The sequence below is a fragment of the Trachinotus anak genome, unplaced genomic scaffold (genome assembly GCF_046630095.1).
Source record: "Trachinotus anak isolate AG129_WGS33_773 ecotype Australia unplaced genomic scaffold, CSIRO_AGI_Tana_v1 ptg000014l, whole genome shotgun sequence".
In the NCBI taxonomy this organism is placed as follows: domain Eukaryota; kingdom Metazoa; phylum Chordata; class Actinopteri; order Carangiformes; family Carangidae; genus Trachinotus; species Trachinotus anak.
This window is the reverse complement of record NW_027273865.1, coordinates 11,208,993-11,227,422: the sequence shown is the minus strand read 5'-3', so window position 1 is coordinate 11,227,422 and position 18,430 is coordinate 11,208,993. Positions and strand designations below refer to the sequence as shown.

The window sequence follows — 18,430 nt, the reverse complement described above, 5'->3', positions numbered from 1 at the left end:
GCATGTGACATGTTAGGCCCAGTGCACAATACTCAGATAAAATATTTCCAATTTATTTAGCATATTGATAAAAAAAAAACAACTTTGACAACATTCTTTGTCTCAGTTACAGAAGGAAAGCAAAACTATCTGCTGGTTTTGTTCAAATACAAACCCACAAAAATGTCAGGCAGACCAATAATCTTACAAGCTTGCAAAGAGATATATATTCTTAAAGTATACTTTTATTTTATTTAATGGATATGACTTCAACATATTGTTTTGTGAGGGGATTCCTCTCATGGTTAACGCATGTATGTGGCCCCTTTGAAAAAAAACAACCAAAAACATCTTAACACAAGGTTATTCCAGGGTTCAGTCCCCTCTTGTGATCTTCATCAGCAGATGGTGGTTTTGCACTTGCCATGGAGATGGTTCAGTTATCACATGACCTCAGTATGGAATTTCAGTCATGTAATAACAGCTGGTCTTATATCGAGCCAGAGATAGAGGGCAACTGAGCAAAATCCATCCATCGATAAAGGCCACAAGATGTTGCTAAAGGCTCTGGAAATCTTCCAGTAAGTGGACAAAGTATAAGTATTTCAAATGTTAATAATGAACCCTCAAGCTCAAATTATGTTTTTTTTGTTGCCAGTTTATCTACTGTAGGTGAGGGCTCTCATAAAATCCTTGTTCACATGATGAACTCTTCATAATCATATATCTGTTGGGTTCAGACTTACACCTAAACCCAAGTGCATGGCTCCACCAACACAAATATTCTACATTATTTCCTTGTTAAATGTCCTGCATACACTAAAATATCTGATAACTGTTAGTAACATTCATACACATAACCTATAATAGATTTACTGCAATCTGATATTTAAAGCAAATATAGCTGCAGACAACAACAACAACAACAACTGTAGTTGCATAGAATGGTAGTATGATCAAAATATCATCTCAGTGCAAGTCTTAAAACAGAGTTTAGAGAAATAAAGAAAGATGCATTGAACCCATCCTTTGCATTGCATGTTCCGCTACATTCCCTCTGCTCAACAAAAATCTGAAAATGAAAGTATAAATGTTACATTGGTGGAGATGACACATATCAATCATTGAGGACCTCCCTCTATGTCTTCGTTGTGCCTTCACTCATGCTGCACCTCTCCACCACCTATTATTAAAAGTGGGCCTACATTTACCTACGTTAACATGGACTCTGCACAACAGTGTGCAAGGCAGTCAGTGCAAAGGAAAAAGAGCTAATGCTTTTCGTCATATGATCCCCTGTCACGTCACTGCAACAGCCCTCTATCAAGCGCCTTCCAGTTGACTTCTTGAACGCTTCCCATCTCAGGTCTGCACCTCTGTCTGCATGCTGGTATCAACTCTGTGGAGAGAGAGACAAGAGATTAAACATTGCCTACAGATACACACAGCTCATACTTTAAAACTAAATAATATAAACTCAATTATTCAAGGTCAAGGCAAAGTTTATACCTGCTCAACATGTATATCATCTGCCCGGGATCATCTGTAAATGCCCTGTAACATCAAAAGAATGGGTCCATTAAAAAATGTGCTCGCTAATCCATGAACCACTGATTCCATAACAGACACTGCCCATTAGGTTTGAAGTGTTTTTCCATCCACTGGTTCAGAACGGGGCTTGAGGACTATTAAGGTCTAATTTTGGAGCTTATCAAGGAAACAGAGACAATGCTTTGCCTTTCAACGCATCTCATTTTATGTTCTCTTCTCTCTGGTTATTTTCAAAATAGCTAGAACAAACTATTATGGATTTTGTGAAGCACATGTAAAAGTTAACAATGGAAACACATCTCTTACCCATCTCCCCAGTGGTAAAATGCCCGGTCCTGGTAGAACATGGACAGAAACAGCCACACACTTATTGTCTCGACCCAGAAGATGACAAACAGGAACCATAGTGATGACAGCAGGACTTCACACAACATCCTGGAGCTCTGTGAGGGGAACAGACGTATAGTAGAAATAGATGACACCATCTGGAATTGATCCTATAAAAATCTGTTCTCTCACTTTTTCGCGTCATTCTTCAACTCTGATTTAGGGTTGGGCAATAAGATGACTCACATGCGTCGACTGCCAGAAACTATTTGTTTTTTGTTTTTTATATTATCACTTAAATTTCTCTGGTTAAATAAAATCAATTTTAGAAATGTTGCAAATCATGTTGTTTTCATGTTCAGTTCATACCTGGGTCTGTGACTAAAATGTTTACACTCTCAATAAGCTTGTTGACAGTGTGCTGAGTTTCACTGCTTTCCATACGAGGTGGACAACTCCTTACAGGTGCCTATCCATAAAGGAAATATTGTAAATACTGTGTTTGCCATTTTTAGTATTTTCTTACACCTGTAAGAGACTTGTACGGGATATATTTCATACATTATAATTCTAATAATATTTTATACTAACCTACCCAATGTATAGTTTGTATATTTGGCTCACCTCCCACTTAAAGTTAGCAAATCAGTGTCCAAACATGTTAGCTAACGTTAAATGTCGACTATTCTTTAGCTAAGCTAACATCACCAAAGTTACTGGAGTTTGTGTATCGCTGCAGTGACACACAGTTGCTGGTCAATGTTGTCGATGTGGGGAAAATGTTAAGTGTTAAAGAAATAATAACAATGTCTAACTTAGCTTGCTAATTATAGTCGAGCTACAAGAAGTAACGCTAGCCAGCTACTTAGCTAACAGCTACTTATATTAAAGCCTGTAGTTAATTAAGCGAATCATTACGTGTCGTCTTTAACACTCATAATTACATTTAAATGCAATCAGTGCATCGCTAATGCAATGATTTTCATCGTAAAAAGCGACAAAGTTACGAGAGGAATAAACTGGTGCAAGTTAGACTCCACAGCCAACACGAGTTAAATAACTATTTTCTAACGGGGCCAACACAAAGCTAAGTTACGCTAAATAATGACTGAATCTTGTTTTAAGACTTTGTACTTACTCAAGTCAAAGACCGTCGAGACGGCATCCCCTTCCTTTTCCAAGCTAGCTAATGCTAAACATCCACTTTTGTTTACAATGCTCGTCATGTGGCGTGTTGCATGTGTTTCCGCTTCTGGGACCATTTGGGATTGGTTGGTTGATTGGCAAGCTGTGGTCCGCGAGTCTTCAGAGGGCCCGTTACGCCTCTTCTGCGGTCCCATGATAGTAGCGTCAACACGGCACAGCAGCAACCTAATGTTGCACATGTGAGACCCAAAAAACACACACACACAAGGCGAGTTATACTAAAATTACTTTATTACAGCTGATTTCTGTTCAATATCCCTCTGCCAACACAATGGTAAATATAATACAAACAAAATAGTAAATTTGATCCTATTTTTTATTGTTTTGTGAACCTTTTTACACAATTTAAATCCACTTTTAGTACTTTACCATCTCTTGTGTAGTATCTTCATAATCTCTCTGACATTCAATAACAAGTTCCACCATCTATACATTTTAATACAGGTTATGAGTTGTAGTGGTAATGTGCCAAAGAAGAATACTGACATCTACAAAGAAATGCAATCTCTTTTCATAATTTGCCTGTCACCACGTCATCTTTTCAAGCTTTTTTTTTTTTACTTTGGGCACTAGACCAGAACCAACATGTTTTTGTTTCATACATTTCATGTCATTAACCCAATGATAGGTAAAACATGGAGATGAGACAATGCAGTGGTATCTGGGCTTGGCAAATCAGGTATGGCACAGTGTTTGACCATAGAAAGGATCGCCACTTTCTGTTGCCGATTCTCATTCAATATCCCATATGCTTTCAGTCAGTAGGACAAAATTTGACATCAAAGTTTAAGTAAAAAAAAAAAAAATTAAAATAACAAATAAAATCTAGGTGTTTGGAGAGGTTCTTGTGACTGACAATGATTGACAACAATATCCAGACTCACACAACGCTGACACAAAAGTGAACAAAAATTGTGCATACAAACTTAAGGTTGGCATGTATGTGAGGTTTGATTGGCCTAACATTCAAACTCTTGGCCTTGGCTTTTGACTTAATGCAAGATTCCAATAATGATAAATATATCCCCCTTTATTCAATATCAGTAAGTCAGAAAAGAAATTATGTCTGTAACCTGTTGTGTAACAGTAGCTGGAACTACTCACATGGCATTAAAAAAAAAAAGGTTTTGGGACCAAACCATATATAACTTGTTATAATGCATACTTTTACTAGGTAGGATATATACACATGGAAAATGGAAATCCCACCTATTTTAGAAAAAGACCCCAGCATTTTTGTGTCCTCGAATATGACAGGAATATATCACAGTATGACATTCAGAAAGAGCCAGCATCTGAAATATTGGCTCTGAACCAGAGTGGAACGGGGACAAATGGGCTAAGTTGTGGAGAGCGGGAGAGAACAAACTCTGCAGTGATAATGCTCAGATGGCCTGGTGACTAAATAAGTGGTATTTATAGGAGATGACAGCAAACACATGCATATCAGGTATTTGTTTCTGTACACAAAACCAAGAACATCTTCCAATGAGCTATGTCCAGACAACTCATCACCACTTTAACTTTGAGAGTGAAAGGTTTACTAATATCAATGTGTTCTGTCAGTTAAATAAAGTTAGTTTTAGAAATTATTTTCTTAAAATGCAAGTTTAGTTTTTAAATGTTTTCTTTAATAAAATATACACATATGAACATTTAACTCCAGCTTTGTGATTCAGGGGAGCATTTCTCCTTATTATCTATGGATAATTATCGTTAAAGGCCTTTTCATCAAAGCGTTTTTAAATTTTCTGTATGGCAATGGGAAACCTCACATGAACAGAGAGGCTGTTAAAAGTTGAAAAGGGCACCGACTTCTCCAGTGATATTTCATCAACCAGAGAGGAGCAAGTGGGCAGAAAGATATTATTTAGACAGGAACTGCTAGAGCTATCAAAGGAATACCTAAGTGCTTTTTGACACATTGGTTTTTTTATTTGGCCGTTTTTCCAGCGTGTGCGTTGACTCAATTTTACATTTACATGTACATGCTACAATGTCATCATGCAAGTGTGGGCTTGATTCAGTCACCATTGTTCCTGGGTTCTGCTGAGTTGGTATAACATTTATAACTTAGCACCCTTGAAATTTTTAGTGTTACCTAACTGGGCCCTAACATTTTTTAACAGTGTTATTTTTTTGGTTTTTTTTTTAGTAGTGCCAAGCCTGCTGTTGTGGTCATGGCAATTACCTTACACTCCTTTGAGTTTGTATATGGAAATTGTAGCCAAAACATATCTAAAAAGTCTGCAGCATCCACACGTCCTCTATTCATTCAAAAGTCAGCATGAACACACAGAGGACATGACCAACAACAGCTACAGTGAAACCCACATTCAAAACACAGTAAAAGCTGCAGGAAGGGGGAAAATGCTTTCACTTACATATTATATGTTGCCATACACTAGGCCACGCCTGTGTTTGGGAAATTGCTCCTTAAAATCACAGCACAGGTAAGCTCGACTCCTCAACTTAACATGCGTACCAACAAAACACTCATCCACCAGGTGCTTTGCGAAAAGAAGTCAGATATTAATTTTACACATATTTAGCTGTATAAAGTGCTTTGAAAAAGGCAGCAGTTTTAAAAAGGCACTAATAAAAATCAACAGATCAATAGTAGGATTGTTTTGAAGGCAAATGAGTCTCCTTTTTCCCCCCCTGCACAATTCCTCCTTTCAACATGTACAATGACATTCTCTGTAATGCAGGGGTTTCCAAGTTCACCCCTAGAGTACCACCACTCTAAAGACCTTAAACCAACGTTACTGATATGCGCAAATAATTTTCTGTTTCTCAAGGTTTATAACACTTAAACCAACTCTACTGCATACACAGTGAATAATGTGAGAAAAGTATTTGGGATTTCTGGAACTAAAACCACAGGTTAAAACAGACTGGACTAAACATACACTGGCACTGATTAGAAGTGGTTGATGAAATTTAAAGTATTAAACTATGAACATCTAAGATTTTTATAATCAAAGGTTACAAGGCACTGTAATAATGTAGCATAAGCCTGAAACAGTTAAAATTAGTTTATCTGGCTCTGAATTTATAAAGTCTCATTTTGGCTGATGACCAGGAAATCAAGGGAAATCAAACTATATTGAAAGGAGGCATCTAATTTATCACAATGACCATTACAGCAGGCTGGTATCACCATAGCAAAGCAAATTAAAACTCTTTAGTTAGGTCTGCTGCATTTTTCACCATCAGAGAATTGACCAGTGTATTAATGAGTATGAACTGGGTGAGTCAAGGAGGGCGGAGGGGGTCCTAAACACAACTGTGATTGTTTGATACCACATTTTTAAAGGACATAGTTAACACATGTCAAAGGCTTTTCAACAGTGTTTCATGTGCAAAATGAGAGCAATGGCTGTAAATAGCACAAAATATGTTTTAAAAGTTCCATATGAGAGAGCTGTAAATAAAAACAGACGGGAGTATTATGCGTTGACACTCAAATTGCTTATGTAACATAAATTTAAGGATCTGTATGTGTGCCGATAAACTGCCGTGAGGACGGGCTGTGCCTTTTCCAGCCCTTTTGACCTGAGCAACATTTATTTAATCACACATCCACATCTGTACACGGGAGAAACGAAGGGGAAGTGTCACAGAGAGAGACAGAGCAGAGGAGCTCAGCCAATTCTCTATCCTGCTGTGTTTGTTGGATTCTACATCTCCACGCTCAAACTCTGACTCCACGGCTGATAGGAGATCTATGTGTAGGAGAGGTGTGACCCGTTAGATATTTGAGAGGTGACACTGGTACTCCTGCTCATGCTCTGCTCACTGCGCCCTCCAGAGGATGTCCTTCCCATTGCTTGGGGGCTGTTCTGTACACCTCCACTGCTGCGGGAGACCAGGGCTCCTGCTGATTGGTGGCCCCAAATTGGTGGACCCCCACCTCCCTGCATGCCCTGCCCCCAGCCCTGCTGCATAGATGCCCCTCCTGGACTGGAGTGATAGTGGTGATGGCTGCCTTGGTGGCTTGACCCTAAGCCTGAACTCCCACTGCCCCAGTGTGGCCCCTGAGAGCTCCCAGGAGGGTGGTGCTGCTGATGGTGACTCCAACTCCCTGAAGCCCCAGGAAAGCTATTGCTAAGGGCCTCTGGGGAGATGTTTGATAGCACCATGTTGCTGAAGCCCAGGCGCATACTCTCTGAGTCAAAAGCCTCAACTTCTCTGGCTTGACGTTCCAGCAGGCTCCGGATTCGTTCCAAGCGTTCATTCTGCAAGGACAACATCTCCTCCTCAATCTACGAGAAAAAAAGCAGATAAGAATTCATATACATAAATGTACATAAATGGATTTTTGCACTAGACAGAAGTTTTTTTTCTGCGTGGACACGACCTATTAGCAGACAGTGGCACTGTTCGCATGAATTGCAGCTAATGATGGCTGAGTTCCATTTAGCTGTTTTAGTTTCAGGTTCCTAGTGTTTTGCATTCAGTCTCACTGTCTATGTTGTGTTTACGTGCACAAAATATTCCGGTTTTTGCCCTTATTCCAAAAAAGACAATATTCCTACAAAGCTGTTAAGATGGCTAATCAAAGGGAATATTCCACTAGTATGACAGTTAACATGCAGCTGTGCCTACTCTGATTAACTCTGATTAAAAGGTTGGCAATGCGATACTGGTGCATTTCCTAAAACCTGCCAATGTCCAAGTCTTTCAAAACATTAAAAAATATGTGCATTTCTTCTTCCGTCCAGGAAATGTGGGCTTTTCTTTCGGGCAGGCATCTGCAACCCAGGTTGCAAACAGTTGTCTAGTTGGTTTGTGTACAATGCACAGAGCTGTCCGTAACAGCCAAGAGGCCGTGTGTTGCAAACTGCTGTTCACACCCCAAACTGAGATGTATATCAATCAATCAAAGTACTTTAATGATCCCAAACTGGGAAATTGTTGCGTTGCAGCAGCAGCAGCAGCACAACTTACAATATGTACAATTTATTATTATTTATTTAAACTGATTTATTATATAGGGTGATGGCTTGTGGCAGGAATGATTTCCTGTATCTGTCCCTTCGACAGCGGAGCTGTAGCAGTCTGTTGGAGAAGGAACTCTGCTGTCTGTCCAGTGTTTGGTGGAGAGACTTTGGTGGAGATATTCTGAATGCGCTGTATATATATGTCTAAAGAATGCTCCTAAAACCTGAATAATATAATTATGCTGTTTGCATGACCCATATCAAACTCCAAATATTGTGCATGTTTACATACTGACTGTCATGTATTACAGGGACACTTAAATATAACAGAGCCATTGTCAATACTATTGGTAACACCTGTGCTTTTCCTACTGAGAAGACGAAATGTTCCATCATTTATCACTTACAACCAGGGTGCACATCCACAGGTGTTTTCACTCATTATTAGACCTTTCTAATAATGATATTAGATTATTAGACCTCTCCAGGACAGAGTGGAGGTTTACAGACTGTGCTGTTGAATTTGTTGATTACAGCTGAACAAATTACACCTATACCATTTTTATTAGTACATGGAGCCCACTGACGTCCCAGCATAGCTTTGGCCACCTTCGACCTGAGCAGGTCTAACAAACAACAATAGAGTCAGACTAGTGTAATTCTCTACACAATTATAATCTATAGAAGACAACCTTCTGTTCCAGCAGGGCCCGTCGGAGTGACACCCTCTGCTCCAAGTCCTTCTTCTCGCGTTCATGCTGGGCATCTGTCTGCATCTTGATCTTGCTCTGGTAGGCGTTGAGAAGCTCCAGCTCCTGCTGTAGCTGCATACGTAGGGCTTGGCACTGAGCCTCCTGAGTCTCATCCAGACGGAGCTACAGACAGAGAGATGATCAAGATCAGGCTTCAAGGAGTAGAATACATACACAAATTATTACTGATTTAGACACAACCTCTACAAAAGACAGTAAAATGTAAACTTCCTTCACAATTATACATCCACTCACCGCCTGAGTGGAAAGCATTTCATTGATGGAGTGGTCATACTGCTCTGCCAAAATGGCAAGTTTGCGGTGCTGCTCCTGCTTTAGCCGTTTAAGGACAGCCTTGTGCTCTGACTTTGGTGTGGTCTCCAGCAAATGGTTCCTCAGTGCTTTGTACTGCCTGGTCTGGATCTTACAGGTGTCCTGGAACTGCTTCTTGATCTGTAGCTCTTTGGACTGTGTTGTAGAGAAAAGTGATTCAATTATGGATTTATTTATATTTATAAGCAAACAATGGACAACAGAAATACAGTTTGCCTTACAAAATGGAAGGCAAAAGCATACACTCATAACCCTGGTGCAGTCTTTGTGCTCTATATTCCATGCAACAATGCTTCAACACATCTTGGCTTCCACAAAATGAGGAATATGTCAGCAGAAGGAAATTGCTTATTAGACAAATACCGAGAGCATCATTATAATTAAAATGAACGTGTCTCATGAATATTCAATGTCCATGCATGCTCACAAGCTCATTCTAACCTTGAGGCTTTTGGGTTGCTGGCGAACCTCCATGACATGTTTGCGTCGAAGTTCCCTCTCCCTCCTCTTGTTATACTCCTGCTGATTGGTGAGCTCCGTCTGGTGCTGCAGGCGGATCAGCTCAGCCCTTGTTTTTTGGATGGTGTTGAGCTGGCGGAACTCCAGCTCCTGCATGGACTCATGGTGCCGCAGAAGCATGGCATGTTCCAAGTCCTTCTGGGTCTGTCGCTTGTTAAGCTCCTAATTATTTGCACATGCAAGGACAAACAACAAAGAGATGAGACTGTCACACAAGAAAGATAACTACATTTTTTCTTTTTTTAAGTAATTCATCAATATTTGCAACATTTCAAACCAAGACGTAGAGTACTGACCTCTCGCACCAAGTCCTGTTCAACATTGTGGCGAGCGATCAAGATCCTCCGTTTGAACCTGCGGCACTCCAGCTCAAGGTACTGCCTCTGTCTGCGCTGTAAATTAGCCTCCTCCTCTGCTTGGAAGTGCTGGAAGTTCTCTTTCTGCTTGGACAACCACTCCTGCTTTTCTTTCTTCGGTGTTGACTGGTTTTCATTCAGCTCCTAAAGGGAAGAAAGATTACAGGTCACTGGCAGAACTGACCTCTGGTACTGATTGATGTATATTTGATAACAACAAGTTAGCTGAAAGACATACTTAGAGGGGACAATGTTTATATTGAGGAAGAATACAAATGGGTCCCCCTACCTCTTTCAGTTGTTCCTTGCGAAGTTTGTACTCCCGTTTTTGGGACTCAAGGAAGCTGTTGAGCTCTTTCTTCTGCTGACTCTGGATATGCTGTTGGAACTTCTTTTCATCATTGCTAACAGTTTTTGCCTGATGGAGAAATACACAGCATAATCAGTTTGATCTATGCAAAATATCAGCCAGAGTAAATGGTAAATCTTAATGAACACATTAATGAAATGAAATAATACATCTTTCTCCATCGATGCCTGATGCTTCTTGATCAGTTTCTCCATCTCCTGGGCAAAGCTATTTCTCTGGTTCTCTAGCTCCTTGTCCAGACGGAGTCTGTGCTCATCCATCTCAGCTTTCAGCTTGTTTTCCAGAGCCATCAGCTGTTTCTGGTGCTGCCGTCTCATGCGCTTGTAGCCCAATATCTGCTCCCTTAACTCAGAATCCTGCTCGTGCTCCTTAATCTGGCGAGTGAGCTGGCAACACAAGACACACATTCTCTTTATATTGTGGAAGGAAAGAATGTGTTTTTGAGAGAACAATATATATGAGGGGCAAACACATGCATCATGTAAAAGTGAGGTATTTAAGAAAATATGACAAAATGGACAATCATTTAAGTATTAAATAAACAAATGATAAGTATATCCAAATATAAATATTTCAAGCTGCATCATGGCACTGCTTTTGATTACATACAAAATATCACTACTTTTTAGCTTTACAGCAAAAAGCATTCACTGATCGTGGGGTCAGTATGTCAAAAGAACCCACTGATGCTCAAAATTTCCAGCATGTACACAAGCAGTTATTTTAGTAATCAAAAAGTTATTTTAACTATCTTCTGATTTAACCCACAAATATATTAAGTGTGTCGTTACCACTGAGGCTGTGCGTATAGTGGCAAAGTGTTCGCGGTTTCGTTTTGGCCGTGGAGTTTGTGCAGGTGGTGACTGTGGCTCAGTTGGCCGGGTGTGAGGTTCTGATTCTTGATTATATGTCTCTTCATCCTGAAGGGGACACAAAAATGCACAGAGGAACAACATATTAACAACACAAAAGACTTAGTGAAACCAGTTTTAAACAGTGAATGCTTTATTACACTATAAGACCTGGTTTTGTAACAGACCAGAACCTGAACTTCTTACCGGTTTGAGGTGTATGACAGAGCTGTTTGACATGACTGTGTGGTCTCCCTCCATGTCCACCTCACTCTTGTCATCACCTGCATCTGTTAGACTGTTGACAGAGCTGCTCTGGGAACTGGCACTGATTGACATACTGGGGATGGATTGGTTGCTCCCCACGCTGTTCACTGTACCTGTCCTACCCACATTGTGTTCTGGCTCCTGAAAAAGACAGTAACAGTTACCACAAGGCTCTCTAATAGCATGGGTTGACATAATACTGTAAAATACAGCCTCACTAAACTGGAGGTGACAGAGAAAGAGAGAAATGCAGGTTAGCAGTGGTTGAAAGAGTCACATGACAGACCTCCTCCTCATCTTGTGCCTCAGTTGTGGGGCCATTGTGGGCTTCCTGAAACAAGATCTTCTTCATTTTACGATACTGCAGATTGTCCAGCTCCCGCACTGCATCCTTAGTCCGATTTATCAGGTCTATTAGAACTGAGTCTGGTCGTTCACGTTGGACAAATGCATGCTGGAGGAAGGACACAGAAAAAAAACCTCTTACATTAAAGTCCTGAATTCTAATATGACTATAAGGATTAACCATGAAGCATGACATAAGTCTGTCATGGCCATTTTCTGATTTGTACCTTTAAGAGCTCTTCAGAGTTTGGCCTATCCTGGGGAAATTTCTGAAGGCAAGAATCTACAAAGTTTCGGAAATAATCCGTCCTAGAGTTGAGGGATGAAATGTAGAAAAAGGACACATGTGGAGTTATTTTGTGGACTCAACTTTTTTAAGAAACAATACACCAGTTCTTAAAAATGTTATTCTAAACTCACCATTCACTAGACTGCAGTGTGGGGCTCTCATTCTGTGCTATATGATATAAGGCACTCATTGCATTCATGTTGAACAGTGGAGGCTTCCTCTCAGCTACAAACCAAGGAGTCAGATGTGAAGAAAAATGAAATTATAAGAGGAAGAGAGAGCAAAATGATTCAGTTATTGACTAATTAAATGAGCAAAATAAATCCTGGCTACAAGATTTTTGGACAAAGTATAAAAACAGACGTGTGGATGCAAACACAGGAAGAACAAATGAGGTCTAAATGTTAGATTTCAATCAGGCCATATACAACAGTGACTGTACCTAATTCAATGCAGGTTATTCCCAAAGACCAGATGTCCACCTTTCCATCATACTGACCCTCATCCATGGCTAAGATGACTTCTGGGGCCATCCTGACAAAATACACGCACACACACAGCACAACAAACATATGTGAATGGCAATTTATTGAAAAATCTGCTAAAGTGCTGTGAAAGAAACCTTTAAAATACATTTTTTGTAGCTTACCAATATGGAGTCCCAACAAAGGAGTTGGCAGGACAGGCAATGGAGGCAGAACCAAAGTCTGCTAGTTTTACCTGCCCTGGCTCTGTCAGCAGGACGTTTCCTGCTTTGATATCTCTGTCAAACACAGAAAGAAAGGATTATGAGTCCACATCAACAACAGAATGCCCAAGGGCATAAGCACTTGGTGCCCCGCGTGCTGCTGAACACTTGAGACACTCACCGGTGAATCATGTTTTGGGAGTGAAGATAAGCCAACCCTTGAAGAGCACCATGGGTAATTGCAGCTATTTCAACTTCTTGCAGAGGTTTCTTGTGAACTGGAAGAGATACATTCACCAACAGCAATGTAAGGATGAACTGGAGAAGGGAGACTACCATCTCTGCTTGTAGTCATACACTCTCATGCAAGGACCAAAGGTTTTCAACTCACCTTCTAACAAATCTGAAGCAGAGCCTAGGCAATACTCCATAACCAGCTGCAATAAAATAAAGAGTGTTCTGTGTGAATTATGTATTTTTTCATCTTTATTCATCACTGGGTAATATAGTGTGGTCATCATCACTGTCTGTCACGTTGAATCTTACCCATGCAGTGTGCTCTCGCAGGTAACATCCTTTGTACTCTATGCTGTTTGGGTGTTGTATCCTCTGCAGGAATTTCACCTCCTTGATTATGTCTTGCCATTTCTGTGAAAACAGAAAAAGCAGAGCACTATAACAACAGACACAATAACATCAGTGAGTAAACATAATGACTACTGCTCGTTAGCATGAAGTAGATTAGTGAAAGCCATCATACCTCAGTCGACTGCTTTCCACTATAGGACATCTTCTTGATGGCCACCACCTCATTTGTCCGCACATCCCGTGCCTGAATGACAAACACATTACATTTTGGTGCAATCGTCATCTTCACTTTATAACTGTACCAATAAAAATTTTCTACATTGTTAAATCAACAGTCACTAGATAAGACCTTACTGCCCAAAACATCAGGAAAACACAATCTGTATTTAAGACTCAACTAAATGATTCACATTAGAATCCAGACTATGTTTAATCAGTGTAGCTGTTTGGGTAACATGGCATTGTAACACACAGGCCTGCTCCCCATTGAGACAGCAACTGGTATAACAACCAACTGGGACTTGTGGTACTTACTCTGTAGGCTAACTGACATAAGCAATGAATGCCTCTCAGTACTTGACCATAACATCCATATAACAACAATCACATAACGCTTTTTAGCTAACTCATTGCACAAAAGTCACACATTTTCAAAGATAATGAGCAAAAAAACACACCATCAGAATCACAAAATTGTGGCTCCCACTCTGAGAACATGTCACTACAACAGAACTGAATCTCTAGAATCAGTCTGAAATACAGTGGGTTCCAAAAGTCTGAGACAACTTTCCTATTCACTTGAATGGGTCTCAGACTTTTTGACCCAACTGTGTTTTGAAATATTTACTTTTGTGGTTCATACAATGGTGCTCTCCCATTGCAGTATACTGAGAAAAAAGATCTGCCTAATTTTCAGCAAGGTAATCGTGGCAGCATTCATTTCATCCTCTGCAAATGATGAAGAGGTAACATCTAAATTTAGCCATTCATGTAGCACAGTGGTATACAAGAAACATATGTTTAACTGTATCTGATTAACTGAACCAGATATTGCCTGCCCTTTCTCGGACCGCTAAGTGTCCTCCTGTGCCGGCACAGTGGCCTCACTGAAATAAATGAGGAAGCTGCATTTTTTGATGCAAATACTCACGAAATATACAGCACCAAAGCTGCCATGTCCGATCTCACGCAAATCTGAGTAGAGCTTTTCTGGGTCCTCCTTGAAGAAAAGCTCAGCAATTTCGGGGTCCTTCAGGCTCCCCGCCCGACTGTTGTTGGGCATAATGGGGAGTTGGGGGGCAATGCCGCTGCCGCCAGCAACTATCTGGGTCTGCGACAGCGACTTGAAAGCCCCCACCGATGGCTCATCTGCAGGACAGTGGTCTCATACGTGTTCAGAGCTAAAAGTACAAGGAGAAACAAAAATGAGTACAATGGAAAAAATACAACAACAGCAGAGTGGGTTAGTCTAATGCATTCATGTGTATAAATTGCAGGGCTTCACATTAATACAAGTACAATATGCACCAAAAGCAGTTTTTGGATATTTTTGGGCAAAGATACACATAAACAAAGTCTAATAACCTGAGCGAGGGAAGGCGACACAAAACACAAAGTGAACCATGATGTCACGTGCAAATGTGGAGAATGGCCAGTTGGAAATCCTGAGGTAAGAGATAAGTCTCCTGTTTCCATGGTAACAGCAACTACAGTAAGGAAATCAGTGGGCTGTGTCCTGACAACCTCCTCTCACACGTACAGTGACTGGTATGTAGACAGACAGATGTGATGAGGATACAAAGAACCAGCTCGAACAAAGAAAACGAGGTAACAACACATGGCTTCACTGTGAGATAGATGCCTGAATGAAACAAAGCATTCCTGTGATAGGTCTACTTGTTAAACCTGTACTTGGTAAACACACACTCTCAAACATACCAAACATTGTCCCTGTAAGCTTCCTTCAAGTGATTAAGAATCAGTTCACCAAAATTACAAACACACACACACACATCAACAAATAAAAAATAAGAAAATAAAAAATAAAAATCTATTGCCAATTAAGATATTCACAGCCACAACATCCCAATATAATGCAGATAATTTTCTATTTATTTAGTTATTTTTAGGTAAACTGACCTTTTAAACATAAAAGAAATTTAAAAAACATACAGCTTAGGTCCACAACTCCACTGTCAGGCTTAAACTTTTACCGTTTGCTGCCTATTAAAGAGTCTGTTCTACAGCTCTACTGCTGTAATACAGATGTAGACTGTAAAAGATCACTGAGGAAAGTTTACTGAGTACACGCGGCTCAGATGATCAGCTGCAAACAGATGCAGAGCTGACGCTAGAGTCACAAGACTTCTTTCCCAGCCTGGGAGAAACAGCCCCCAGTTCAAGCAGACATCTTTTGTCTCACAACAACACTGAACAACTCACTATTCCACACAGATGCAGCCACGGCCCTGAAATAAAGCCTCATTAACATGTGGGACTGTGCCTCTTTATTGCCATTGTTCTTTACTACATTGTTGCTCTTGAATGAGCGTTGTTGTCATATCTCATGATGGCATTTTCAACTGTTGACACGTGAGCACAAAAGTGAGTGATGATAACTGATACCTTCATAAAACACCCTTACGTTCCAACTAGCACACACAAGAATGCAGCAGGACAGGACAACAAAGCTGGAGGGCTGGAATTCCCAATGTATGCCCTCGATGCGCTGCATTTCTCAGCATTTCCTGTTCGCTTAGCTATAGGGAGGTGGGACTGGGCCCTGGTGAACATTTTAACTAGTGATTATCTGCTTTACTTAACTTAACAACAATGGCATGCTTTCAGGCATCGCAAATTTAAAGACAGTGTAAAAAAAAGTTTTTAAAGCGTTAATTTCTTGCAGAAAATGAAACTGTCATCACTTCTTAGAAATCAGTATGCAACTGAAACTTATCAGTAATGTAGGTCAGGTAAGTCATTTCCTTTTGGCTTTCCAATCCACAACACAAAACACTCACAATCACAGTGTCAACAACCAGTGTTTCCTTTATCTTTACCCTCCATGTCAAAGAAACGTAACCAAGCCAATGTAAGTTTTTGTACAGGCCTACATCATAATATATTAATTAAGTGTCAATTGGACTTAATCAGAGTTAGGACAGGTACACACTTGTAAATACGAGAGAGTTCTGGCTCAGGAAAATTTAAAACACAATTAACTGATGAAGATTTGACTTTAAGCAAACCCACAACTATCATTTCTGGGTCAGCAGCCCTGCCTTACCTGCTGCGTTTTATCCCAGGTTACCTGTGGCTAGGTAACACCTCACCGGAGTTACAACACAAGTGCAATTACACAGAGCAGTTAGTGGGATTTCCTTTAAGTTGTCACTTTCCAACCGCTATTTTACTAGTCACACCAGAAAGTTAAACTAACACAACCACACTCTCAAGCTTGCGCAAAAAAAAATCAGACTGGCCAACGTTGAATGTGATGTTAGCTACACACCAAACTTAACGTTAGCTAAGCTAAGTTACGTGTCATATGATGAAACAATCCCAGCAACATTCACAGCTTGTGAACTACGGGACGAGTTCATTAACTGCACGAAGGGTGCGGAATTAAACAAACTATAACAACCTTTTATCACAAAGTGCTAAATTAGCAAGCTAACCTGTGTGATGTTTGCTAAGTTAGCTTAGCCAGTTAGCTGAAACTCACCCTCTTCTGACAGGCCAGGTTTCAGCGCTTCAGATAATGTCGTGTAGCGTTAATTCAAAACAGTTTGGGAATATAAAAGTATCCCCCCCCCTGTTTCATCTCTGGTGCGGCAATTTCGTCCGCTAAATTCTTGTAGTTCCCAACGCTGTCAGTCGATTATAACAGAAAGACTTGTTAATTATTAAATGTTAAAATCCCCACCCTTGAAGTAACTGGGGTGCCAGAAGAGTCGAATCCCACTCCCAGGCAGGTCCAAAGATGGCTGCCGAGCGCTCCACCGCCGCCTCCCTTCGTGAAAACGCGTTGGGGAGAATGTGAGGGAAGTTCAAACCCCACCAAAACACCCATAAACAGGCCGCGACAGTACCCGCGATGTGGTTACAAAAACGGGAGATTCAACCTAGCACGGTGCCATGTAATCCACTTAGCTGCTCAGATAGGCTGTGACTCCGCTTGACTGTCCGTCTTCCCTCGGCATAGTGCGAACAGCAGTTCCGCCCTGCCTGTTGCAGTAAACTCTCTCTGACCCAACATCCAGAGGCGGAGACACCGGAGCATAATTAAAGAACGCAATCTAAGCCTGTAACATACGGGAGAGTGAAAACTGAGGTCATACAACGCTTTTTATGCATTCATGGTGTGGTGTCACCTCATATATATTTCAGGCTACTGACTTAAATGACTACACCGTGGAATAGGTGATATAAAAATACAGTTTAAGTGAAAAAATGCTTTACTGAAAAGCAGAATTGATTTATTTTTTGTATGGAGGATTATTGTGGTAAGTCTGTTGAAGCTGGCGTAAAATGAAGTTCTAACAGGAAAGTTTTCTCTTGCTGAAATTCTTTGGCTTGATGGTGGCACCAGAGAAAGGGTTCAGGTCTCACTCAAAAACACAGTGATTCACTCTCTCTGTTATATGAATATCAGAGACAAAGTTCCTTTCCAACGTTTTGGTTCATAACATTGTTCAAGAAGAAGATTTTAATTGTTGCTCTTGAATGAGCGTAATTGTTATATCTCATCATGGCATTTTCAACCCCGCCCCAATTAAAAAAAAAAAAAAATCAGGTGATTAATAAAATCAATAGGAATTGGGACCAATCATATAGATGTCAAATCTCATGTCTTACTGACCACTTGTGTTGCAGATCATGGACACTAACACCAAAAAAACACACTGTGTACCTCCCTGTCCAACCAATACGACCTTCCAGAGCCCCAAAACACATAAAAGAGCAAGGATAGTGACTTGGGGATACATTTATTTGCAGTTTCAACCAAACTTTCTTAACCATTTGAGTTTAATCGACATTAATGTTGATTAATGAAAATATCT

General features: G+C 40.4%; 1 protein-coding gene across 2 annotated transcripts; it reads right to left on the bottom strand.

Annotated features, from left to right (window-relative positions):
- Positions 1–37: 37 nt before the first annotated feature.
- taok1a (TAO kinase 1a) lies at positions 38–17,595 on the bottom strand. 2 transcript variants are annotated; one of them, XM_071495978.1, is made up of 23 exons: positions 17,092–17,595; positions 14,518–14,767; positions 13,540–13,611; positions 13,326–13,427; positions 13,171–13,216; positions 12,961–13,057; positions 12,741–12,854; positions 12,534–12,625; positions 12,223–12,316; positions 12,030–12,111; positions 11,744–11,911; positions 11,398–11,598; positions 11,131–11,259; positions 10,489–10,725; positions 10,259–10,387; positions 9,910–10,113; positions 9,536–9,775; positions 9,017–9,229; positions 8,702–8,884; positions 2,996–7,331; positions 1,837–1,973; positions 1,489–1,533; positions 38–1,378 (listed from the first exon to the last, which is right to left on the bottom strand). In XM_071495978.1, exons 2-20 carry the CDS (start codon positions 14,647–14,649, stop codon positions 6,792–6,794), a joined length of 3,075 nt encoding a protein of 1,024 aa, XP_071352079.1. In that variant the 5' UTR covers positions 14,650–14,767; positions 17,092–17,595; the 3' UTR covers positions 38–1,378; positions 1,489–1,533; positions 1,837–1,973; positions 2,996–6,791. The 2 variants fall into 2 exon arrangements, with proteins under 2 accessions (XP_071352079.1, XP_071352081.1); XM_071495980.1 differs by having other exon boundaries at positions 17,293–17,595.
- Positions 17,596–18,430: the final 835 nt, after the last annotated feature.

What these genes read in the sequence shown, in the direction of transcription:
- taok1a (XM_071495978.1), bottom strand. Translation starts at nt 14,649, where the DNA reads ATGCCCAACAACAGTCGGGCGGGGAGCCTGAAGGACCCCGAAATTGCT. An exon ending in GCTTTGGTGCTGTATATTTC is followed by an intron (nt 13,612 to 14,517) that starts GTGAGTATTTGC and finishes TTTGTCATTCAG; the next exon opens with GCACGGGATGTGCGGACAAA. An exon ending in AACAGGACTTGGTGCGAGAG is followed by an intron (nt 9,776 to 9,909) that starts GTCAGTACTCTA and finishes GCAAATAATTAG; the next exon opens with GAGCTTAACAAGCGACAGAC.